The sequence below is a fragment of the Watersipora subatra genome, chromosome 3 (genome assembly GCF_963576615.1).
Source record: "Watersipora subatra chromosome 3, tzWatSuba1.1, whole genome shotgun sequence".
NCBI lineage: Eukaryota > Metazoa > Bryozoa > Gymnolaemata > Cheilostomatida > Watersiporidae > Watersipora > Watersipora subatra.
The window spans coordinates 50,092,861-50,120,655 of NC_088710.1; the positions used below are offsets into that span (position 1 = coordinate 50,092,861).

Genomic DNA, 27,795 nt, shown 5'->3' on the forward strand with positions numbered 1-27,795 from the left:
TGTAATGGTCATGTAACATGACAAGATTGTGATCCTAATTGGTTGTCTACAACAAAGGCTAAGATCAGATTACAGCCAACCAATGGCAGTCAGCATTTGTACTGAAGAACAAAGGTCAAAAGCATTGATTTTTATTATTTTCTCAACTTGTTTATTACTACAGATGCGCTCATTTCTCATATCATATACATGATTCTCAAGCCCTGTAGGCTTTGGCGGCTGGGGCTTCTCCTGGACCCCACTGGGGGGCTTACAGCGCCCTCCAGCTGTTCCGACTGAGTCGCTTTGCGACTTTTGGTCGCCTACATCCAGTGTCTGAAGTGGAGAGAGATTCTTGGGGGTACTCTCTGTCATGCCAGGAGGGTAGTGTCCAGGGGCAACGGCCCTGCTCGCCGCTCACAGGGTGAGTCTGAGAGGGGCGCAGCGCCCTCTCAGTAGAGGAGGGTCGGGGGGTACTCCCCGGAAATTTTTTTAGCATGAATGCCCCTAAATTATGCTGTTTTCCATAACTTAAAACCCTGTTGTGTCCAGTAAGAAATTAACAGTGGGCTTAGCTGCAGGACCTGTGTGCTCTATGACTATGGAGACTCCAGGTTGTGATGTGAGTGGGTCAAAAAACTCTATGGACAGTCCACACAGACCCCAGACTTGGGGGTGGAAGTACGCAGGGGTACGCCGTACCCCTGCGTACCCCTGGTTGCTGCACTACATCACTGGTTGTCAGGTCGAATATTGCCGATTTGAAGTTTCTGAATCCACCAATCACATCACAAAATCTTTGAACATTTCGCCTTTTTCCAAACTTGCTCATTTCTGCATTTGTATTACATTTTTCCAAATTCTGCATAAACTATGCATACTTTATATATGACAAAACATTATTTTCTATTTCGAGACACCAACGTACTAAAACCACCATCCTATATTTCAGTTTATCAACTTTTTGTTACTACAACCTTCAATTCACTATCCCGACTCCTCCGCAAAACTATTGGATTACCAACTTTTAAAACACATTTGTTCAACTCACTTGATAATTTTTGATTTTCGTCTTTCATTTTTTTTCTTTTGGCATGTAATGACAAACACCGTTCTGTTGATGATCACCAATGCCAATAAAAACCTATACATACATAACAAATAATTCAGAAAGTACCAACATTATCTAGCGAATAGTTTCTAATTGGAACTGCCTGTTAACTATTTCAGTTTTGCTTTAGTCAAAAACCTTCTTAACTCCCTAACTTAATGTGTTAACCTTCTTTAGCTGCAAGATAACAGCTCATGTTCACCTTTGGCTGTAAACACTAAGGAGTAATGCAAAAACACTTGTATTACATTCAACTGACACCTTAAGTAAACTAGATGACCTAGACTTGACATTAATAGATTACGATTGATTTTAGGATGCAAACAAGTTGGCTGCATTTGCTCAGTCCAGACTGCCGGCCGGCCCAAATGTGAATCACATGCTAGTAAACAATGTATGAAAGATGAACGATATATTATAGGAACCAGTATATTATATGAAACCATTGCAAGATTTTGTACACGCATACATATTTTAGTAGCAATAGAAGTATTCTCTAGCACTATATTAGCAAGACTCCTCAGGACTGCAGTAGCTGTTTCATTGAGCAAAAATTTTAGAAATGCTACAAATGGAGAAAGTGTTTGATGCATCATCAAAAACCACATAACTCTGTGGACTTTACAGTGTTAACAGTTAGCAATAAACAGAGTTTTTCTAGCATATATGTTGTACAAAATCGAGTAAAACTGTTTCTAATAGAAATTTAATAAAATTGATAACACAGAAAACATTTAGGCTCATCTCTGACAAACAATCATTTAATTAAAAACTTAGACAAAACTTAAAAAATTAAACTGAGCATACACAACGTTATTACTAGTGACAAAGGCCATCCAGTTATGTTGATGGTATTACATCAGCGTGCAAATGGTGTATGACGTAGTAGTCATGTACATACATAAGAGTGGCGAGTGGCTGTCCGATAATCAGAGACAACCAAAGAGCCATATTGGAGAGGTGTCCATTTAGCCACTTGGAGGTAATAATAGCGAAGGGCACCTGTCCCAGCATGCCCATGAATGCCCAGACTCTAAACATCCTCAGAGGGACACTCACGAGATACTGCAAATAGCCATGTACAGGCATGTTAAGACGAGCTCAGAGTACTGAGGAATATGTGGTTAGTACTGAGCTATACATCATGTCTTACTGCAAAGATAAAATTTTGTGACAAAAGGATGGTTTGGTTTTTGAGTTTTCAATTTTTAAATAAATTCGCGATAAAATACAGCAAAACTTTGGGTTGGGTACCATATTTTCTGCACCGTATCATAGGAAGCACCATATCATAGGGTCCAGTCTCAATTCCGTGGTCTATTTCTGTACAATCAATGTATATGGCACATCATATTAAAATAAATATTTTAAAACATTTGTAAAAAACACAAAGGCAAAACTGAGCTTAGTCAACTTTATTGGATAAAATATTTGCTCTTCAACCCTCAACGGTTCCATTCTCGGTATCCGAATTAAACAGCTGAGCTATTTCACTGTCAGCATTGATGCCGACTTTCTTGAAAGCTCTAAAAATAGACGCTGACATTACCTTCGCCCATGCATACACAGTCCACCAACATATGGTGGAATAACTTGCCCGCCGCTGCCCCTGTTTAAGCAGAGCCTTAAAAGCACACCGCTTTACTGATGCCATTTTAAGGGACTCCGTATCATAATACCTCAAAACACTCTTAAAACCGTTCAAGATAAATTGAGGAGTTGCTTTCTCATCATCTTGTTTTCTACTTCCGGATAGGGTGGAATTACAAAAATTTCGCCAATTTTTGCATAACAAATTTTCAGTGAAATTCCCAAGTTTCAAGTCAATTGTACTGATAATTCCTGATATATTGGCTGAAATACTGAGGGTCTTTCAAACTAACCAAAAAATAAAAATGGCTGCTAACAGAGCATTAGTTTCTAATGACACACTGACTGAAACTCTTGGTAATGAAGACTTAAATATAGGCAAAGCTAGAAAGCTTCTTCTCCTCAACAACAGGAACTTTACACTAAAACTAGTTGTTTTTTTATTCATAACAAATATACAGACTATCAGACTCAGTGTACATAACAAATATACAGACTATCAGACTCAGTGTGCATAACAAATATACAGACTATCAGACTCAGTGTGCTGTAATCATTATGTTTTTCAGTTAACTCTAAAACTTCACCTTATGAGAGAGGTTGTGCAATAAGAACTATTCAGTCTATTCGATTTTGTGTTTTTTATTGTTTTCTAAAAGCTTAGAGCATTAAAATAATACTTAATTAAAAAGGGTTTGGGCTCAACTCTTCTGTATACTTAGCAGGAGTTTTTGTTGTTCTAGAGAGAAATGATGCAGTGACCGTAGCAAAAGCACACAACAGATTTTAGAACTCGCTCAAGACAAAGAGCGCACAGTAACTTCCGTTTACAAAATTTTAGGCTTTCAAGTGTTCCTTATAGCGCGAAAAATACAGCAATCTACAGTAATCTACAGTAATCAATGCTCTAATTAATATAGCTGTCAATAGATTATTCAATATGCATAGTCATGCCTTTTTAAGCCCAATGTTTCTTAACACTTCTAGTGCAATAAAGTTAAACAAGATGCCGTTCTTCAAATAACTGATATTTAATTTCTAAATATCTGATATTAGCTTGAATTTCCATTAAATCTTTAGCACCATATGTATTGTGAAAAGGAGGCGTATTTATAAACGTCTCTGATAACAGACATCCAATGACACCAGCTTACCTCATGGAAGAAAGCGGAAACTAAGAATACAGCAACAGAGCTCATAGTCTTGTCATATCCAGACTTCACCATCGGTAAGTACAGATGCCTTCTCGCCCATTTATGAACAGGAATGTTCCACGAGCTCCAAAATGCTGTTATACTTTGAGAATTCCTGTATAATCAGCATAGCAAGTGATGATTGTCGGCTATTTGAACTCACTAGTACGATATAGTTGGAGCAAAAACTCTAAGAGGCAATCTATCAAGTTGGAAAAAGACCATAAATCTCGGTGAAGACTTGGAAAGAACAATAGAGTAGAGATTTAAGCAAATTGTTCAACTCTTGTGACAACAATAGCCATTGTATAAAACATTCTATGCAAACAAGGTGCGCGGCAGCTCGGAAACTGGCATCTAATTTCCCTCCATAGTAGAATAGCTTTTGATAGATTTCCATTAGCACTTGAGACACGCCTGTCTAGAAGGTTCAACACAATCTTTTAATTGCGTTTTAGACAGTTCAATGACAATTCAGCAAACTGCTATACTCTGATGAAAACTGATGAATTTTTACTTCGCTAAACCTCTACAAAAGTTCAAAGCTGCTCCATGTCTGGCAGCATAGAGCTGTTTTTTCGATGGAACCACTGATGTGCTCGCAATGTGCTTTCAATTGAATGGCATGGAAAATAACACAGCACATTAGCATTTTTGAAAAGCTTTGGCATGACTTTTGTCTCATGGAAGAGCTTTTTCACAATTGTTGTCATAATGGTGAAATTATTCATATCCAATAAAACTAGAATGTGATTGTAGAAAATGTCCTTGAAAACGTAAGTCGGCTGGCTGATATGAAACTATGTCAACGTTAATGACAAATCCAGATTTCATATAACATAATAAAAAAACAGTTATAAAATTGATCAACAAGTGTATGCCCCAGAGTGAGTTTGCAATCTCTGATTCTTGCAGTGTCTTAGCACATGCCACTTAGCACAGCCATGCCTGCAAGTGCAGCGCTCTGTAATGCATCTAGTTCATTTTATTCTTGAGAGTCAGTCAACTGGTTTCCATCTCCCATAAAGTTGTGATAAACACTTAAGGTTATTACATATAGAATTGTGTAAAACTATGTAAAAACACACATCAAAAACTGAATTATATGCAAAAATTTAAGTTATTAAAATAAGAATCAGTATAACAAAGTTTTTATTGTCACATAGACTTTACATTAGGCTAGAGACAGGTAAATTGAGGTGTAGCCTTGGAGACAGGTGACAGAAGGTGTGTAGGTCGCATTGTCTCAGTTTAACCTGTGTGAGCTTTATAAATCAACATAAATTATCTATATATTTTCAATTTATAATCAAAAATTATCTTTAATTACCGCCGTCAGCCCAACCACTTTCGCTCATTTCCATCCTTTTTATTATTTTCAATTTCTTTTCGAAAGGAACTAGACAGCTTCAGATTTTTGAAAAAATCTATTTATTATTTGCTAGTTTCAATTCTAAAAAAATTGCTTTGTATTTTGTTGCACATCCGCTCTTACTCAAGCTAGCCTTATCCATGATAGTAAAACTAAAGAGAGGAAGTCTGAAGCACTGTTCAATGCTATTAGAGCAATGTAGAACCAAACTATGCGAAAAACTGCGTACATACTTACTCATTCATAAAACTGCAATATTTTGAAGTATTTCAAACTTCATGTTGGAAATTACATGGTATATCGAAACAAATGTTTGCCTAAGTCTTTTGACATGTCAAAAAATTAATTTGCAATGATGATCATAAGTGGAAGTTTGACTGTACTGAACGTTTAAACCCAGCTTCATATTGCTATTATGTTAAGTGATATTATGACAAAGCCTGTGCTCCACCAATACCTAAAATAGTTCTTATTGATCGACTCGAATACAACACTACATTTGAGTAATACCAGCTTGATACACAAAAACCTTCAGATGATGTAATACTTCACACTAAACAAGTCTAAGGAAAAGGCATATTTTAAAAACCTGGCAATTCAACAGCATTCTATATACGGTAATCCTTTGCTACTTCGCGGTTTCAGTACTTCGTGGTAAAAAACGCTCAATAAAAGAAAACTAATTCAAGAAATTAAACACATAAAATACATTTACAAACATGTGACTCCTCACAACAAACCCAGTTAATCGCAAGTGCGAATATACATACCGGATGATGTCCAAACCACGCCCGTACTACGTAAGCACATTCTCTGGCTTAAACTACTGGGCCTGGTGTTAAAATATAAACTGACAGTTGATCAAGATAACTTCAATTTACTTACTTATCGTATAGCAAATGAATACAGTTTGTTTACAAAGCAGTTCAAGTGTTCTGGTGATAAACTTTGGCTCATACACATACTTTAAAAAATGGTTTCTATGCTGGGAATTTTCACTTTTCGCAGTTGAATACTGTATAGAGACCTTTGCTATTAGAGGAAGAACTGCTAATGTATACTGTGCTAGTGCTTAATCTGATACCTTCAACTTCATTGGACCATACTCCAATACCTCCTATTTACACTCCTTCATGTCCTTTAAACTAGCAGACATGAAAATGCAGAAGACCCTAGCAAATAATACCATCAGGAATTGACAAATTTCAAAACTAACTGCTGCATTTATGCACATACTTGAACTGCTCTTGTGGTACTACTGTTATCCAGATAATATGGACAGCTTTTGTGAAGTCTACCGTTATCCAGATAATACTACTAATACTGTCTATTAGCTCTCAAGACTGAAGAGCATGCAGTAGTTGGGTAGTGCTAACAAACGCGATCATACAACTGATGCGTGATCACACGACTGATGCGTGATCACACAACTGATGTGATAGGCATCAGTCGTGTTTATGTTTAATCTACTGTTTAATCATGCTAGACATTAATAAATAAATGAGCTATCAGTCACAACCTATAGTATGACTGGGCACAAACATTTCAAAGACATCAATTTATCCAATCAATTACTGTATTAGAATTATAAATACTCACAAGTGATGAGTGCCTATCAATTTTTGATAAATTATTGATAATCAGAGGCTCCTAACTAAGTAAATTGATCTGCTCATCAGCTGGAGATGCTAACTTCATTTTAGGATGGTTACAACTGACAGCATGGATCATAGCTGTCTATCAAGCAGATAGTACAATGACCTCTGTGTCCCTTCCTGGCGCTACACTATCCTTTACAATCTGGCTGCACTTTAAACGCCGACTGAAACCGGCTTTAACTGGTTACGCTAGCCAAGATAACCTTTTGCGTCAAGTTTGCACAGTACGAAAGCAGGTAAAGTCAATCCTTGACAAACAATCACCTCACCACATGTACAGTAAAACCTCCACAGACGATCACCTCACCATAAGTACAGTCAAACGTTCCCAGACGATCACCTCAACTTATGTACAATAAAACCACAGACGATCACCTCACCATATACGTAGTCAAACCTTCATAGATGACCACCTGACCATAAGTAAAGTCAAACCTTCACAGACAATCGCCTCACCATATGGACAGTCAAACCTTCACAGACAATCGCCTCACCATACGTACAGTCAAATCTTCACAGACGATCACCTCACCATACGTACAGTCAAACCTTCACAGACGATCACCTCACCATATGTACAGTCAAACTTTCACGGACGATCACCTCACCATATGTACAGTCAAACCTTCACAGACGATCACCTCACCATATGTACAGTCAAACCTTCACAGATGATCAACTCACCTTATAAATCTTTCCAAAAATGTTTGGCTTGACATTTTTTAAGCATAACATGACATGTAAAGTTTTCTTTTTAGACTGTAGTTTTGGAAATCAGTACATATGTGGCTAGCTCTTGAGCAAGTTTGGTTCTACGTTGCTCGGATAATATTTAACAGTACATCATAGTTTCTTTCTTTGACTTTAAAATCAAAGATCTTAAGAAGCCTCTTGAAGTTGAAAAGAAAAATGAACACGATGCTTTTAATAGAACTAAAGAAAAAATGATAGAAAAAACACTAGCAAACATCTTCAGATCAACTCTCTAAAAAATTCCGTAAGAGAAACAACGAAAACCCAAAACCATTGAAAGAGGAGAACTGGCCATAATAATTAAAACATAAACCAAAAAATTAAATACAAAACATTGAATAAATAAGTTAAGTTAATTTAAAGTTTGCACCGTCCAAGCCAGACTAGCTTCATATCTCTAGTAAAACCTACACTTGAACACAGTTGGTCTCCTGTAGTGGGCAAGGCGAAACCTAAATATGCCCAATTTAATGTAAAGGTGCAGTGGCAATAATATACTTTTTATTATTACCTAATTTATTTAATTGCTTACCTATAACTTCATATATGAAATTTAGTTTTCCACCTAGTTTATATAATTTATTCGTTTTAGCGCTTGACATAGTTATCTCAAGTATCTGTTAAGATTTTTAGCTGCGGAACCAAGTAAACAAAACAAGAAGTGCCATAAATGAATATTTGCCCAACATGCGATGGTTTTGACACACAAAGGAAATATCAGAACAGATTATCTTTGTACTAACTCTGTCTAGAGACAGCTAGTATGTGTCAAAACATCGCTGTTAGCATATCCAAACGCATTTTTAAGTGATGTACAATGTACCCAAGTATGACATCATTCGAATAGCTAAAGAAATCTCGGACCAACAACCATGAATGTTTGCACGTATCCATTTTAAAATCGGTCATAATTTTAATAATGAATATATCTGCATAAGCTGGAGGTTATTACCGGTAAGTACAAAGCGCTGAGTAACCTACCACCAGTCCTTGTAGAACTCTCTATCACCGAAGCATAGCAGCTCGGCAACGACATTGAGACAGGAGTGGAAGAACCAGTAGAAGAATATCAGCCACAGGATGTGATTAGGAATCTGTAACAGAATTAACAATTGAACATTGAACAAGTACTTTACAAAAATAATAGAATAAGCATAAATTATTACACAGTAAACATTGCTAAAAATAAACAAAAGGTAAAACATTTATTGAAAATGAGATGATGCAGTACGTTAAGATGGTGCCACACAACTGACAGAAACTGCACCACAAGCCGGAGAACATCTCAGCAAATACACACAATTGTGAAGAATCGCATAAAAACTTCCTTTGATGAAAATAAATCATTCAAATAAACTTCTAACAGAGTACAGTTATTAAAAATGCAAAACCATCAATCAATCTTGAGGTCTTGTCATGCCTGACTGAACCAAGTTGAGCAGGACCAGTATTGTTCAGTACATTTTCTGGCTTTGGCTGTTAAAAGCTATCCTTGAGGAAAGGTTTTTGCTACCGATTTGATCACATGTAGTGGAGGATTTGGGCTCTAATCATACCTTAGCAAATGTGACACCTTAGCAAATGTGACACCTTAGCAAATGTGACACCTTTGCAAATGTGACACCTTAGCAAGTGTGATACCTTAGCAAGGTGACACCTTAGCAAATGTGACACCTTAGCAAATGTGACACCTTGGCAAATGTGACATCTTGGCAAATGTGACACCTTACCAAATGTGACACCTTAATAATCGTGACACCTTGGCAAATGTGGCATCTTAGGAAATGCGACACCTTGGCAAATGTGACATCTTGGCAAATGTGACACTTTGGCAAATGTGACACTTTGGCAAATGTGACACCTTACCAAATGTGATACCTTAACAAATGCGACACCTTAATAAATGTGACACCTTGGCAAATGTGACATCTTAGCAAATGTGATACCTTAACAAATGTGACACCTTAACAAATGCGACACCTTAATAAATGTGACACCTTGGCAAATGTGACATCTTAGCAAATGTGATACCTTAACAAATGTGACACCTTAACAAATGCGACACCTTAAAAATGTGACACTTTGGCAAATGTGACAGCTTAGCAAAAGTGACATCTTAACAAATATGACATTTTAGAAAATGTGACAGCTTAGCAAATGCGACATCTTAGCAGATGTGACTGACACCTTAGCAAATATGACGCTTTAGCAAATGTGACAGCTCAGCAAATGTGACACCTTGGCAAACTAAGTTTGCATGAGTGCTGACAGTCTCTACCCTGCACCAAACATACATGTATGTGTGATACCTGTAATGAAGAAGCCTGAAGTACTTACTGCTAATTTTAGCAGCCGTTCCATAGAGGAGAGATAGTCAGAGTTGTGGAATGGTTTCATAGAATTATTAATTGTGGGGAACATCCACTGCTGCAATAGCCCTAGAAGAACCTGCGACAATATTACCTGCAAGAGCCGACAAAAAGTATAGCATAATAATATGAATAGGTGGCACATCTGATATATGTCGGCAGCCTATATTCCCATTTGTCCATAGCCGTTAATCTCACAATTATTAAGCATATGATCGTAGCCCTTGCTCTAATCATATGTTTAGTCTCAATTATTATTATATGTTTGCAGTCTCTACTCTGACTATATGTTCCTAGCATATAATCTTATCAACTGTTCATAACCTCAAATCTCACAATTTGTTTCTAGCCTATAATCTTACCATTTCCAGTAACCTTTTAATAAGGAATCTCTTCCTGATTCGGGCAGATCTGGGAAAGTTAAGTTCATAGCAGAGAGTCGGGGCGATCATGAAGTAGTAAAAGTCTACAAAAGCATGATTACATGTGAACAGTCTCACATGCATATAAATACGAGATATTCAGCATCATGTCCTTGATAATATTATGAATACACGGGGAAACCTTAGATTGCTATTATGATCCTATCAACTTGTGTTATAAAACTGATTTGTTTGAAATCTAAAACCATTAAATACTGTAGTCTAGTATTATCAGCTCCTAAGCATCAAACAACTTTCCATTTTAATTTCTAGTAAAACATGTACATTTTGTATACAAATGAGAGAAAAACATATACTACAAGCAAAAAAGTAACAGTGAAATTGCAAGCGATTAGAAAGCCGAATAGACAAATTTCATTTATATATAATGCAATATTTTTAATCCAATTTGGCAGTTTTGCCTTTGCTCATGAGAAGCCCTTCAACAGACATTGATGCAATCTAGTTGACTAGATCTATGTTAATCTAGTAAAACTAGATTAACAAACCTCCATGTTGAAACAGAAATGAAGAGTAGCTTAAAGGTTGACTTGCAACAAAATTCACATTACAGTTATTTGGTTTCAAAAGATTCACCATGTCTCACTCTGTTGTGTTTTAGGTACAAAATATGTGGAAATGTGATTACAAGCTTTTAAAAGCTCAAAAATGAACTTGAAACGTAATAATGATAAAAACATAAATGTCATTTAAACTGTACATTGGAATAAGTTACGTCTCATACTTCTATAACTAACCATTGAGCTGAACTCATGCAGAGCCGAATCTAAAATTCTGTTTACATAATGCTAAGGTAGAGTAATAATAAACACTACTTTTTAATGATTATTGCATTATTAATTTAGTTTTGCGTATGATTTAGCTTTTCACATTTAGTTTTTTTTCAAGATTTGTGTAATGCATAAATTTTGATGTTAGATGTACTTGAAGTATTTATTCTTGTTTTGTAACCTCTGGAATGAATCAAACAAAACTCAAGGAAATCATATAAGAATATTCGCTTCAACATATGATGGTTTTGACTTACAAAGCAAATACCATAATCTATTATTTTGCATGTAGACGGATTTGACAGTGGTCAGACCAACAAGCTCCTAATTAATCAACTATATTGACTGCGACCCACCATTCAGGTTGAGGTTATTTGGATACTCTACATATTTCTTTTCCTCGAAGCCATTAGGAGCTGTAATGATACAATAAGCATGTAGGATTGAAGGGTAATAAATGTACATTGACCTATACAGAGAGCAAGAACCTATGAACAGGCAGTACAGTGACCCCTGAGAATTTAGGTCAGCCTGTGACACAAGACAAACAAGAATAAGGTCACATACCAGCTAGTACACACCGTGATGCACAGTAAACCATGAAACTATAGCAATCGGTAAAGTTAGATGTGAGAGTGAAATAAAAATGGCAAGTGTTAAATGTTAGAGAGGTGAGTGACATAAAACACTAGTACCTCCTGCAGCACACCAACAAATATTACCTTCATCTTTACTATCATCTGCTGCTAACAATAGACAGTGGAGAAATGAAAAAAACTCGACACATCCAAATTATAGATCTATAGAATTGAAGGAGGCATGACAGAGGCAAAGTCTCTGCATTTTTCAAAAATGAGTAAGCGGACGGACGACTTTACTTTAATAACGAAGGATTTTCTTGCGAAACAGTTTATATTAAATATATTATTATATTAAAGTTTACAATAAGAGTACTTTTGCATGTGTAGTTATGTAAGCCAGTGACAACCACCAAGTCTTATCGCTTTAGAATTTAGATAATCAGCCTATCATCGACTTTAACCATCGACACATCACCATCACTTTATTGACTTCAACCATCGACTTACAATCGACTAATTTTAAATTTAGTGTTCCAGCAGCTCATTACTAACATGCGTGGTCTGTTCTCCAAAGCTTACAAAAAACTAAGAGATTCTAATATTTACCATGAAAAAAAAATCTTACCACTAATATAATATAACGCAATTATAAATGTATCATAATTCCATCTAATTCTTAGAATACACATTGCTAAAGAGCTTATATATGTTGCATGCCGGGGTCAATCAATACAACCAATATTATACCACTATTGCAACTGTTCAGTTTCCATTAAACTTTAGCACAAAGCTACTGATTAAAATTTTATTCTTTTATTACAAAACTTTTTTCAATATTATTCTAATATGCATATTTTTACCTTACTATTCGTTATTTTATTTTTGTAATTTTTGTCTAATGGTATAATTTGCTTTAAATGACCGGGTATAAATAGAGTTCATATCTACTTATCTATTACATCACATGCAACATCTCCCATTTTCAGCTACGCTAGAAATATGAAAACAGTCAAATATTTTATTATATATAAATTGTTACACTATATGAATTTTTGCACACTCATCAGTTGAAATGCATACATCCCATCAAACAAAGGGCATATCAATGGAGCCAAATCTACCATTGATTTGGACATAAATCCCAGCATGAAAAAATGATTACTAAATGAAGATGTTAAAATTCTTGTATCACATCTCTTTTGAAAATACTGAATAGTAAGTACACTTACATCGGACTAGACATACGTATATGCTGTATAGTTAACAAATATTACTATAAAACAAAAATACTGAAATACTAGGCCGTATGTTAGGACTTACTGTTGAGACAAGATGTTGATTTGAGACGAGTTTTCTTGAATTTCTTAGATTGGAGATATTCTCGACACCACTTATTCACTGTTATATAGGAGATGAGCTTGAGAAACGCGATTGTATGAAGCCCGAGCACCATTGAGGAGAATACTACAAAGAGTAATGTTATGAATATTATGGAACATAAGCTAGCAACAAGCGCATTGCCAGCAATGTTCATACTCGATGCTGTAACAATCTACAATGGCTCATCTTTGTAGAAATGCATCCAGAGTAGTGTAGGCAAGAGAATGAGAATGATATACTTTGTGTCAATTTTAATTCAATCCAAAAACCTTGAAAGAAATTTTCTGTATAGAAGTTGCTGGTCAGGCCCTTGGTTAGGAATTGAGCATATTTCATGCGAGATCGAATGACAATTGAACACGAGTAAGGAAGCTTAGTTGGAGATATTTGTCTTTGCTATGTATCATAGGCCAGCCACAAGCGACACAATATGATTTGACTTTCATTCTCATCTGATCATAATATGATCATCATATAAGTACAGCATAAGACTAAAGTTTAGCACGTGCTTTAAACGTAAGTATTAGAGCAGAGTTTTACAAGATGAGCAAGTTCTGAGCAAGGTTGTTGTCTGTAAGAATGCTATTCAATCGCATAGAATCAACAAACTCACAGATCCTTAGACCAAGCAGAAATATGCACATACCAAGTCAGCCTTTCAGGGTTTATATCAACTCCACAAGAAAAAATAGAGCTGACACCAAATTCTACTTGATGCATAAATTTCTAGTGAACCCAGCGTAGAAGTAACAGGAGTTTAAAGTGACAAGACAAACTGGACATAGCTGTAAGGGTAGCAAGCCGCGCTGACATCACAAATAAGTGTGTTATAATTGTCTAACGATAACTATATAGGGAAAGTATAAAGTTTAGTTTTTACTTCTGTTTTAATGCACATTTTATCAAATTTAAACAATCTACATGTACTTTGTGATATATCATTCACCTATTGCTTCATTCACCTACATTTCTTCCCGCTCAAACAGCGTGTTTCCAAGAGTTTGTTCCCTCTTTAAGAATGAAGCAATAACTAAAGTATTTACCTATCCTATAGGTTGATTACCCTCATGAGTAAACACTTGAAGCAAAGCTTTCAACAATAGCATGATTAGATACAGGCTGGTAGAACTCACAACAATAGTTACCATACTGCCGTATACCTTATCAAGTTACCTACCTGGATTTGGGTGAACAGAGAGAACAATGGCAGCTGGAAGACAAATGATAACAGCGAGGTTGATGACGTGTAATGCATTTCCTGTTGACTCAGATATTGTTTTCTAAAAGCAATTATATCAGACCACAGTTGTATATATTGTGTATAGTGTATATGATTGTATATAGTGTATATGGCTGTATACAGTGTATATAGTTGTGTTCAGTGTATGTAGTTGTATGTAGTGTGTATAATGTATATGGTTGTATATAGGAAGGTAAGAGAGGGGTGTGCAGGAGGGTGGCCAAAGGGAGGGTTTGGGTCGCAGCAAATACAAATTAGATGAACGTAAAGGAATACACATATTCAACAGACCAAAAACCAACTGATAACAATACTTAGCTGCAGACAGCCTTTTCAGTGAGTGACACATCTTTGGCTAGTAAAACTAACAAAATGTTTTTAATTTGAACTCTTTTATTACTGTATAAGCCAGAATGATAATATCCAAAAATGGGTTATCTAACTTGAGAGATCACTCAGATTAGAAAGAATTAACATAGTCCTAAAGATTCTGTTCATTTCATTGATATTAGTAGGAACATCTCGTCACAGCGTGTTTGTGAATACCAACTGAGATTATACTTGGATGAATTTTGAACCCCTAGCCAAGCCGATATTCTGTTAGTTGCCTGGAAAATTCCTTCAACAGTTGAACACAATGGCGCCAAACTTAGCTTATTATATAACAGCAGCGGCACATGCTGGTAAGAACCTTCTCAGTTATGAGCCAGTGAAAAGAGCAGCGTTTTGGCAGCTAATTTAGTACAGAATTGAGGGTTGCAGGTCTGGCAAAATACATGGTTAGCATAGTTCACTGTAAGACTGTAATTACGGTGACAGATTGCAAAATAATGCACACATCTGTTGACTCAGATACTAGCTACTAAATGCTAGGCATCAGAAAAGAAAGTATATTATTTATACTTATAAAGATATTATTTATTATCAAACAGCTTGATAGACAAATGGACATACACACTATTTTTCTGTTTAACAAATATTATTGATAGAAAACTTTGCAAACTTGTAAGACAAACCAGATGACCTTCGACCTTGTGGACAATAATAAAACCTGAGATTTACCAAAGGGGAGGGAGACCGCAGTTAAAACAACAGCAAAATACAGCCAGAATATAAAAAATAATATACATAGAATATATATAGAATATACAACCATATACCCTACAGGATGAATTTATTCGCGGAGTTATATTTCGTGAAAATTGTCTTTTCATGCATATTCGCGGATGAATTTATTCGCGGCTGAAAACTGCCGCTCTCTAGGAAAAGTTAACTCTATTGCGGCTATTAATAGTTATTACTACGCATGCGCACACCGCGTGTTCCGGTTTATATTTAGCTTACAACTGCGAGGCGATCATGCTATTATACGGAAAACAATTTTTGATGCGTCCAGAGGTTTTTCACGAATATTCATCGCTTTGGAGGCCTTTGATAAGCCAACAACTTGCGGTAAGTAATGAGTTTTTACATTTACTAAATTAGTTGAATTTTACTTTGGTTCTTCGGTAAAACGCAATACTACCGTATTTTTTTCCATCCCTACTGCTTCATTATTTGTTTTAGTGTGAGAGAGAGAGATTTTTTATTATACACCGAAGAACAATGATTGCAAGGGTGGTAGATGTCATTCTTAGAAGATCACCAATCATTCAGGGAGGTCTGGAAATTGAGGTTGAAGTGACCGCAGCTACTTACGAGAAGAATATATCTGTTTTTAAAAAGGAATAAAAACGCCTTTACGAGCACAAATCTTTGGCCAACCGGCAGAACTTTGCAATAGTAAGCCACGAGGAGAGTTCTGATGATAACTTCCTTACCAGCCATGTAGTAGCGAGAGAATCGCCTTCAACACCTACCCAAGACAGTGACAGCGACAGATCTGCTATTAGTAAAATAACTAGTCAGAAAGCACCATTACACGCTATTATTCACATATCAAGAGTACGAGTTTAATTTTATTGCTAGACAAGCGCCATATGGACTAAACTGTTTATATTTACTCCATTCATCGTTTGTAAACTTTTATTTGTATTTGAAATATTTTATTTGTACACTCAAGTTTGTAATAAATTATAATATATCTATACATGAAATAAAATATATAATTTAATCATGTTTGCTACAGCGATATCAAGGAGTTGTTGTCGATGAAGAGGTCTAGGTTGACTGGTTGCCTCTCTGCCAATACTCCTGCCTTGATGAATATTACTACTTGTCTCTAGTTTTCGTAATCGGAGTAGGTTGTTTCATTCTCAATCTGCAGTAAACACAAAAAAGAAAAAATATTAGCGAGTGTTGAGGAAGTACAAAAACAATAGCCTAAGTATTTGATGAAAGCGATCAGTTTTTAAACAAAATAATTAACTAATGCAGTTGATCATGGAAAAACGTATCTGCACTGCAAATCAAATACATACCATAATGTCCAGATCATGATAGTCCTTGACTTCGTTATTAGAGATTGATGAAGTTGATTCTAATGTAGAAAGACTAGGAAGGCTTTTTTGCTATGCTGAAGACATGCCGAATAACTTGTAAAAACTTTGAATAATTTTGTAAAGTTTGATGCAATGGCAATAAAGCTCGAAGCCTGGCGATGATTTTAAAGAAGTTTTGGAACTCGGCTACGTTTAGTACTTCTGCCTCGCGGCTATTTTTGCGATGACGCCATTCTGCATATCTTGTGACAACCTTGAATAATTTTGTAAATAAATGTGATGCATTGCCAATGGTGTTAGCTCAAAGCTCAGGCAATGATTTTAAAAATGTTTTGGAACTCAATTACGTTTAGTATTTACATTAAAAACTAGGCTAGCGACTAGTTTTCAATTTGACGCAGTAGTTATTCTCTCTTGTGATTAAAAATGGAACTAATTATTCACTGAATTTAATAATTCGCGGGATTGACTGTTCACGAAATCGCGAATTTTTATGACCAACGAATATTTTCATCCTGTAGGGTATAGAAAAGCCTCTGTGTATGCTAAATATCCTACCTTTGACAGTAGCTTCTCCAAGAAAAAGGCTCCTAATAGAAAGACATTTATACCTAAAATGCATAAAAAGACAGATAGACAAATAGTTACATTTTGTATTTTAAAGCTAGAGCTCTCACTCTCACGCTCTCACGCTCTCACGCTCTCACCCTCTCATCTTGCGTAGCTACATAAGAAATAGTAACAGATCCTATTTGGCTGGATTGGCTTGTACAGAAACAGCTTATCTAAGTGCCAACTGTTTTTAGTTTCTAAGTCTAGATCCATCTAGTAGCCTAATGATAGATGTCTATTCAAGGTTTCAGCACTCTGGTACTTGCAGGTGCTTTAAACACTGGATGTCAAGTATGTAATATACATGTATTATAGATAAGCGTTAAAGTGTGTACACTATATACAAATAAGATAAAAAATAACATCTCATGCGGTTTCCTCTGCCAATGAGATCTCAAGTATTATTGTCTCATAGAGGAGCTGTCAGAAATTTCATAAACTCATCTCAGAAGAGCTTTACAAAAAGCGTAAATCTAAATTTACAATAAGAAGATACACTATATTAGACCATAATTATGGTACATAATTGTTTATAGACCATAATTTGCCTATTTCAATAATTGTGTAAGAATTATACAATTGTATCAAACTCATTATACTTTTATATCAGATAGAATGAAATATTGTACATTTTTGTAAATGTAAATAAGAACAATTGCCTATCTCTGAAAACATTTAGAGATGTTGCAACAGACAATACGATAAGCCTGAGACCTTAAGCAAACACACGTCTACAAAAGGGGCTTGTTAAGAGGGCCCAATACTAGTTAGTAACCAGTGATGAACCAGTTTAATGAGCACCTTTAGCCATGTGTTAGCCATGTAGTAATAGTGCAACTGCTGATATTAATAACAAAGGATTGTTCTATTGTGGCACGCACAACTGTTAAAATTGAACTTGTACAATTTTTTGTAGGTTTTATCAGAAAGTATGGGTATTTTTCTATAATTTGTGAATATTTTTGATGTTTAAGGTGATCTGATCTGAAACTTGATTGTGATTAAAACACTCAGAAAAAATTACATGAGAAATGATGTCACTAGTTATTGTGATAGTTGGTATTGTGTAAATTCATCTTTAAGCTTCCCTTAATGATTTCAAAGTGGTTTAAGATTTAAGAATGCCTCTTTAATTAAGCTGACACGCCGTGAACAGAAACCAAGCTTCATTTACACAACAAAGAAGAATGAGTTCCTTGCAGCTTGTGTAACCTGGGGCAACTGACTGTGCCTAAATAGATGACAGAGGATATACCTAGCTTACATACCCTAGGACACTTATATTTCGCTAGTATTTAGTTTCACGAGTAGCTCACAGAGTAAAATTTCGAAGCAACTTAATTTCGCAGCTCTGATGAGTGCGAAAATATAGTGATGTGAAAATAAATGCAGTGGAACAAACATAATTAGATTCCTCAGGTTCGGTTCACCGATAAAAAAAATTCAATTTGCGACTAGTCTGTAATTGTGAACCGCAGGTAGAATGGTGTGGGCAAGGTCAATAATGCAATTTGATTGCTTGCTGCCATTTGTTTCTTGGACTATCAACAGGCCCGTTTTCACTGGGGCCGACTGAGCCGCCCCAACTTTTTGGGAATTTTTTACGGTAAGTACAGTCCAACTCGGATAACTCGCCCTCAAATAAAATGTAACATTTCATCTCAAACACAAGGTCAACTCAAACGGATTTGTTTGGTCAGTTCCAACGCAATGATAAATTCCTTCAGATAACTCGACCTCAACATCATTTATTCGAAAAGTTATTTGCCCAACGGCCATGGACGCGGTTTTTATCGCTGTAGAATATCACTTCATTCCAAGCCATAGAGACAAACATCAACTTCTAGTAGTTCTTAGGCATTTTTATTATCATCATCAGAGGCAAAATATTTTTGTTAACGACTTTTATTAAGGTTTGCAGAAGATTAAGTTTTATCAAACACCCGCTTGGCCATGTCCCATCGAAAGCGTAAAAGCCTCCGAATGAACTTAAAATAAAATCCGCAAAATTGATCTTTGTTAAAACGCTCAAAAGAAAAAGATGTCTTTTTTCTGAGCGTTTTAACTGCGGCCATGTTTTGCCTATTTTAATTTAAAAACGTCTCATCAGTCACATCACTTAAAACAAAACAAATCTCAAAAAATTACAAGTTATTGAAGAGGTGTCAGTGGTGAATCCAAACCTTTCCAGAGCCATGCTGCTTGTGTAGTACTGCGAGTGTCAGTGTGTCTTATTTTCTTTCAACACACGGTGCTCACTGCATTGATTGATGTCCCAGCAAACGATAATGCTACTAATGCATGTGCATTGACATCAAATTCCTATCATTATAAATCATTCTTAATGGGAAAATAATCATAATTAATTGCAAAATAATAACGTAATAAATTTTGACAGTCAAATTATTTTGTTGGTTTATATTTTAACGATGCTATATAGTGGTCGTTAAAAACGTTAAAATAAATGTCGTTACAAAATTCCATTCTACAGTATCAATGAACAAAGCTATTTAATTTCGCTTATTCGCTCGTTTGTTATGATAGTTTAGTTTCGCACATGAAACTTTCGCGAGAGGATGACACCGCGAAAACGCGAAAGTTAGATACCACGAATACATAAGTGTCCTAGAGTAATCAAAAATGTTTAGAAACAAAGGCTTTAACTATAGTAGAATCTATCCGATCTAAAAGTCTGTTCGAAAAGTTGTTTTAAATTCTGAAATTATGTTTTTCACTACAAATAATGTAAATAATTTTAATTAGTTCCAAAACTAAAAAACAATTTTATTATTTTTGACTTAATTCACCTCTGGAACTATATATTAAAAGAGTTTATTTTCTTATATTAATTTTCAAGTAAGCTATCTTCCTCTATGATCATACAGTTAAGTTGTTTATGAGAAATTCTGTAAGTTACCCCTAATAAGCGACGAAATCTTTTTGTAATGCATTATTGTCTTTCCTTGGACCACGCAGTTCTCAATTGAGTATTACAAGGTAGTTTTACAAAAGATTAAATGACAGCTTCCAAAAACAGATGTTAACATCATGGATAAAAGTTTTTTATATTCCATAAAATAAATGAGCTACAAAGCAAATAAATTGCCCATTTTACTATTGAAATCCATACCATATCCAATCCATCATATCCAATCCATAGTAGTCGACAGAAAACTGTTTGTCATGAACATACGTAACCTAATGACTCCATCGACGCTGTCTTCCATATCACTTTATTTTGTAGTGGGAAAGTGTATATCATTAGATAGAGTTATAGCTTTCAACTGATCAGCATATGATCCCAGTGAGCTGGGCCTTAGGATAAGCTATAACTTCACATTTTTTGGTCACATAATTTTTAAATTGTTCTACCATAAACATTCCTATTGTGCTGTGTTCAGACAAAACAATCTCTTAACACCAATCTGTTAACACCAATCTGTTAACACCAATCTGTTAACACCAATCTGTTAACACCAATCTCTTAACACCAATCTCTTAACACTATGTGTTAAGCAGTCTTTTAGGTAGATTCTCCAAATTTCATGTCATTTGAAGCAGCCATGTATCTGGCCATATTAGAACACAGTTTGAAAACAACCACGATCTTGAATTATGAGTTTTTGTTCAGAAAGGTTGACCAATAAATTGACGTGGTTTGTACTGTAAGGTTGGTTCACACCATCGCCGTATGTCGGTGTTAATCACACAATACTTCGATAATCGTCGATGATAACGCTGTTCAGACTATCGCAAACCCATCCTCGTTCACATCAGCAAACCCTCCGTGGTGCAGTGTTCCAATTTTTTTTGCGAAAAACCTCTTTGTTTTCACGTGTTCGAATCAAATATGAGGCCGCAACAACTATCATAAACGAAAATAAATAAATCAGTTATCCCTGATCGCCAATCACTTTCGCTGACACGTTATACAGGCTGTCGCAGATGCTCGACAAATTATCAGGAATGTTTGACAGCTGCAAACTTTCCATGTAGAACGATCATGCAAAAACTGATAGCGTAATTTTTCAGTTATCCTAAGGAATAAAGGTACATTATTGCTGAAGCAGATACTAGATCACCTTCACCGCCCTTTCCTTGGATCATTACTAATAACATCACTCTTCCAATGAGTTTGTAAAATATTCTTCTAGCAATGTACATGTATAGGCGGAGTTTGTCGCTCAAAGTTAATGCTCATGCAAGTTCCACGAAACTATCCGTACCTCAGTGCTAATATCAATGAAATGTTCTATAAATATTGCTAGGAAAAGATCTTTACTATGGAAAAAGATAGTGATTAGTTGAAGTATTAAGAAACTTACACGGACTGTACAAATGATAACGTACAATTTTATTTATTTTATACATCATCAAATTAGTGGTGGACACCAGTTGTTTATCAAACAGTGGCTAAATATACATGTATATATCTTAGCTAGTTACAAAAGGTATCAAGCTTCGAATTACCTGAAGTTTGGTGATTTTACATAAAAGACTCTTCATAACACAGATTGTTAACAGGCGTTAACGAATCGTCTTAACTGAACATGGTCTAATAGAACCTTTAAAATGGTTAACTATGGAGAGCTGATAGCTAACACACTCCAATTAGTTAAACGGCTATCTAAACAGACAGAAAACACTCTAAAAAATACTAAAATATTAATTACATACCAGCGCGTTCTACTCAGATATTCAAAAACTATTGGCTGAGTGACCACTAAAATAACGTTGACAGAAAATAATCACTATGTTTCCATGGTGCGCAGTACTGCGAAGCAGCCCCCTCCGAAGTCGAGGGGATTGTACGTTTCCATGCTGCGCAGTGGTTTTCAGCAAATTAGCCAGAGAAGAGAAATTATATAAATCGAATCGCCTGATGGAGAAATAGAATCGATCGCGGATACCGAACATCATAAACGGTCTTTTTATGATTCTGTCGTCATTATACTTGTATTTACAATACACATTCACAAGGTTTTACAAACCTTAGCACATTTTTTACAAAGTAATATATTTTTAATAAGTATTTTTAAGTAATATATCATTTAAACGTTACTTTAGGACTTGCCACCTATTTTTCGAAGTGTTGGCATCGATAACAAAGTCCAGGAAAGTAATCACCTCATCATCCTCGTTGGTGCAGACCATAATTAAATTTAGGCGAAAGAAGATCGGAATAGAAAAAAACAAGATTAGCGGGATAACATTTGTAATAGTTTATGGCCCTCGAAGAATCCGTCTCCATGGCATGAGAGCTATGCGCAGCCACTGCGCAGTCGCTGTTTCCTTGCTGCGAATTTGCACTGGCTTCGCACTGATCAGTGCGCAGTCATTTCAGTGTGAAGACGCCATTTCCATGATTCGGAGATAGCGCAACTCCGAAGCACTGCGCATCATGGAAACATAGTTGAATCTGTTATCTAGAAGCAATAGGTCAACCAACAGATGCTAAAGATAGTTCACTTAAGGCCTTATGCTTACGAACTATTTCATAAAGTAGAAACCCCTTTTCTAGCTGATTATAACAAAGCAAAAATATGCTGCATAAAACTAACAAAATAAAAATTAAACTAATTCAATATGCACAGTAAAACATCATGATGATAACGCAAGTTTTAGCTTTATTTTCTTAATATTTTAATCCTTATATACTCTTGCAATAATTGGAAATTCTAAAAGCATATCGATTTTATAAACACCAATTAGAAGTTGATATTGTTAAATACCAAAATTGATATGCTATGTCAGACTGACACCTGCTGGATTAGAGAAAATAATAAAGATTCTGACAAGCAGTGTCTTTGGTTGCTGTACTTTTAACCATTGATTAGACTTTATGGATGGATATGGATGCAATTGTCTGAGGGTTGCTAGTCTACGCACTCATCTGCACCCACCAGGCTCATAGGAGGGGTTATTGCATCAGCCCTTCTACACGTGAACTTTCGCGGCCCTTGTTATTGCATCAGCCTTTTCACTCGTGCAAAGCACTGCCTACTGCTATTGTACACACATGAAAGACCACAAATAACATCGAGTCCCATGCATGATCATACTAACACTAATTAATCTGTCTGGGCTAACACGCGGCCCATGAATGGCCATAGCATGCGGCCTACACGCTATGGACATGGTTCCAGCGCCGCATTTTAAAACATCATGTAACATATCTCCCATATATGAACAAAGCCGATCTCTGTACTAACTTAACATACTATGTAACATATCTCAATTATAAAACTTAAGTGTGTGCCACATTTACTCAAAATACTATAGAAATATATCGCTCTATATATATATATATATATATATGTATATATATATATATATATATATGTATATATATATATATATATATATATATATATATATATATATATATATATATATATATATACACGTAACCTGGGGGTGCACCCTCAGGTTAGGATGTCTCTGCTTTACGGTTTTTTGTCTTACGATGAGGAACTCGATGTTTTTTCATCCCCTCCATATGGCTTTTTTTTACCATACAATCTCAACAAAAATTTCTTTCGAAATTCCAATTTGCCGGTCGGTGTGCTGAATATGTCGGAATAACAGAAATGCCGATATGCTATTCGCCAAAATCCCTCTAACAACGCTCGAAAGAGATACGATGCTAGCTCTCTCTCAGTTCAGCATTATTCATTGTAAGTTATAGTGACAAGGAAACCTGAAACAGGTAATAAAGCTTAAGACGATGACAAAATTAAAGTTCAGTTCAGTAAAATACATACTAAAACTTAGCTTTACGTGTGTGTTTAGTATGCTAAATTCATTTTAGTTAAATTCAAAAGTTCATGCTATGTCTGTCTCGAAGGTAAGAGCTCCCATGCGATACGTGCTGTACGTGTATAGTAATGTTACATTTTATTGCAGATCATTACCACCAAATACAATAAAATTACTGTAAATAACTATAGTTACTAAGGTTAATATACTATTAAACAAAATATAATACATACAAATACAAAATTTTGATGTTTCTACTAGGGAGCGTAACCTTAGTAATACATTGAAATACGAGTTTAATGCTTCTGGGACCTAGCTCGTGTGTCAATTCACTTGTATCTCAAAACACTGTTTCCTAAATAAAATAATCAAATACAAACTAATCCACTTCCAACCTCTGAAAAAAACCTTAAAAACAGGATATTACAATGGAAAAATGTTTTCAGTTGTTCTAATTTTCCAATTATGCTCACAAAGTAACTAAGACCTATATAGTAGTTATGATCTGCAATAACATGTGACGTTACCAAGTGCAGTACCATATAGAGTTCTTACCCTCAAGACAGACGATAGCAGCTAATAGCAGTGTAAGAAAGACTTGATGGCAAGATGTTGCGTATGCTACATCTTGATACTACCTAAGATTACAAACTTTAAATTTAACTTAAATAGACTACGCTTACTATACACACACTCAATAAAAACTTAATGTCTATTTGTGTTTCAATTTATTCATTTCCTTTACCGGTTTGGCTTTTTTTGACTTGCTTTTACCTTCGCTTTTAGTCAGCTTTTTTAAAGATTTGTCAAACGGATTCAACGAAAAGGACCGAGTGATACTATTTCCATAGGCAGCTTCTCGCATACTTGGCCACCTAGCTGCCGCATCAAGAACTGTCTCATGTGCTTGTATTTCAAATTTGTCTCATATCTAAAGGCAAAAATTTGCTCAGAATTGTTCTTGTATCTCAAATGTTTCACATGTCAGGACACACGTATCTCAAGGTATTACTGTATTTGAACAAAGTCTGTGTATCCAAATCGACTTCGAATACCATTTTCGTAACATAGCTGCAATTATGTGGAAGAAGTTTGTGTGCCTATACTCACATAAAAACAGAGCCGCGCAGGGCCAGTCAGTCGGGCCTTGGAAGACAAACAAGCGAACCCAGTACATAGGGTTCACCAAAAGGCCATATCTGCAAGTAAGCAAAAGCTGTGACACTGCAAGCCACACATATAGCATTTGGCATCCTTGGGAGATGTTGACATGAAGCCCATGCAATTGTTAAACTGCTGGGTTTTGTTTTAAAAGCTTATTGAACCCTCACAGGATTTAGAATAAATAGTGAGTCTTTATGGACCAGTCTCACTTGAGTATTGATTTAATGAGATAAGCTGTCACAGCTGATATTAATAATGCATATATATCTAATAGCTAAGACCTATAATATATGTCGCAGTCAAGGTAGTGTCACCTTGTAGATTGGAGGAAATAAATAATGCTCATGAAACCAATGACAAAACTTCGAGAAAATTTTTGATATTATTTGGTAGCAACGAAAGTCTGATGAATGTTTCTTGTCATGTAAAATCTTATCAAAAAAACAGGCATCGTGCATGTTTTTTAACCATGCACAGGTATGGTTAAAAACATGCATCAGGAATCATGCATAAAGAGCCCCATTAGGCTTCGTTCAAATTGAGTGAATGGTTTTTGTAGGAAAGTCTCTCAAATTAAACCTCTACTGACTATAGAGCAGACTCATACGTACTTGTCATCATAAGCATATGAAATAAAATTGAGAATTTAGAATCGTCACTTTTAAGAGTAAACAAACTTGCACAAGGTTTCGCAGGTAGTAATTCATTTTACAGATATCTTATGCTGGTGCCATTGAGGTGAATTTGGACATACCTCATAACAATTAGTCAGCCTACTTGTTTTCAGATCATCGCTACCAAAATCGGGAAGATGTGCAAAATTGGAAGCTTGAAATAACAGGATTACATCTCAAATCTAACTAAAATTTTTATATCGTTGTAAAATAATTTTTAGCAAAGATACATCGAGAGGTAATAAACTTTATTAAGCGATAATATCTTATCAAAGATGACAAACTTTGAGAATTCTATGCTTGAACAGCCTCAAAACCTGAAATATTATAGTTATTGTTTGCACAATTATCGTTGATTAAATATTCAGAACATATTATTCTCACTTACTTGATTAAATTCTCTAAAGCGACTCTACCATTAGACAGTACCTGCAAGTAAAAGGAGTATCTTATCTATGTCCTAAAGTACGTGCAAAGTCATATAAAAAGACACTTTTGTAAATCATGCATAATTATAAAATAAATTATCTAAACAGAAAAAAATCATAACCATTTGGAATAGTTTAAGCAAGATGAGAAGAAAACTTACTAAAAGTACAATGCAAAGATTGATTAATCCTCTGTAGTTGCTGAATCCACTAGTACTGCTGAACAAAGAATCTGTGTGTTGGTGGCATCTAAAAAAATACAGGCTTTGTAATTTTGAGTAAACTCACACAATTGTCAAGGGGTACAAGGAAAAAAAATGATATGTTAGTACTTGAGTGCATCTCTTCCTTGTTTATTTGATGTATCTGCGACAGTGATGTGTTCGGGCTCATTCCAAAACTGGATCCATTTTTTTCTCAGAGTGTACATGACGTCGCTCTCTGTAGCTGTAGTGTCATGTGTCGAAATGGAATTTGCTGCAGCGGTCGGACAAGTTTTCCAACCATCAGATGACATGGTAGATGAGTTCATGTGAAAACTGATTAATTGATCAGTTGCACGAGTTTGAACAAATACAATAAAACGCTCAAATTATTAAACAGCGTGATCGGAATATATGCTCAAGCAAAATTCATTTTTCTATCCCCGGTACAGCAGCATTTGACAGTAGTAACGAACTGTCTGCGAGATTTATGTACAATCGGACAATATCCACGTTGTTTGTATGCAGAAAAGTTGAATATCACAAACGCTTAACCGACTTGACTTTGCTGCGCACTCCATGCGTGCGTAATTTTAACTCATTCGCAGTATCGGTCAGGCGTACATCGAACACGGTTAAAGCGAAACCGGTGAGCCTGTTCCTGTATTGGCTCATTTAACCAATCACTTTGCGCGGGTAATTCCGGCTGTGATTGACCTTTGTACTTCGCTATACGAGAACTATCAACTTCTCACCACTTTTTAGCAAGCATACTACAAAAACTTTGACACTTTTCATTCATATTGACACATACGAGTGAACACATAATTCATTTATATAACGTCTACTAACGGCTTGTCAACGTGTTGAGCTTTTTCCTTTCTTTCGTTTTCTTGCTCCTGTACAACTCTATTTGTGCTAAACGTTCTACGTAGTCGGGTTTTTGAAGAGTCCGACATTGTTATAGCGTAAGAACCTAATTGTGTAGATTAGTTCGAGTGGCTACTTTAGTTGGACTACTATTATAAACGCTTATGAGATAGTGTACGTACTAGTTTACGCATGTCCATTGAAC

The 27,795-nt window shown here is 35.6% G+C and overlaps 1 protein-coding gene across 4 annotated transcripts; it reads right to left on the reverse strand.

Annotated features, from left to right (window-relative positions):
• Positions 1-1,485: 1,485 nt before the first annotated feature.
• Positions 1,486-27,795, reverse strand: LOC137391662 (diacylglycerol O-acyltransferase 1-like). Of its 4 annotated transcripts, none has more exons than XM_068078177.1 (14): positions 27,573-27,795; positions 26,679-26,766; positions 26,478-26,518; positions 25,362-25,450; positions 17,439-17,491; positions 14,377-14,479; positions 13,140-13,283; positions 11,961-11,984; positions 11,595-11,654; positions 10,388-10,491; positions 9,994-10,119; positions 8,638-8,750; positions 3,835-3,988; positions 1,486-2,155 (listed from the first exon to the last, which is right to left on the reverse strand). In XM_068078177.1, the coding sequence occupies exons 1-14, from the start codon at positions 27,677-27,679 to the stop codon at positions 1,931-1,933; spliced, it is 1,431 nt and encodes a 476-aa protein (XP_067934278.1). In that variant the 5' UTR covers positions 27,680-27,795; the 3' UTR covers positions 1,486-1,930. The 4 variants fall into 4 exon arrangements, with proteins under 4 accessions (XP_067934278.1, XP_067934276.1, XP_067934279.1 ...); XM_068078175.1 differs by lacking the exon at positions 27,573-27,795 and adding an exon at positions 26,850-27,312 and having other exon boundaries at positions 11,961-11,981; XM_068078178.1 differs by lacking the exon at positions 27,573-27,795 and adding an exon at positions 26,850-27,312.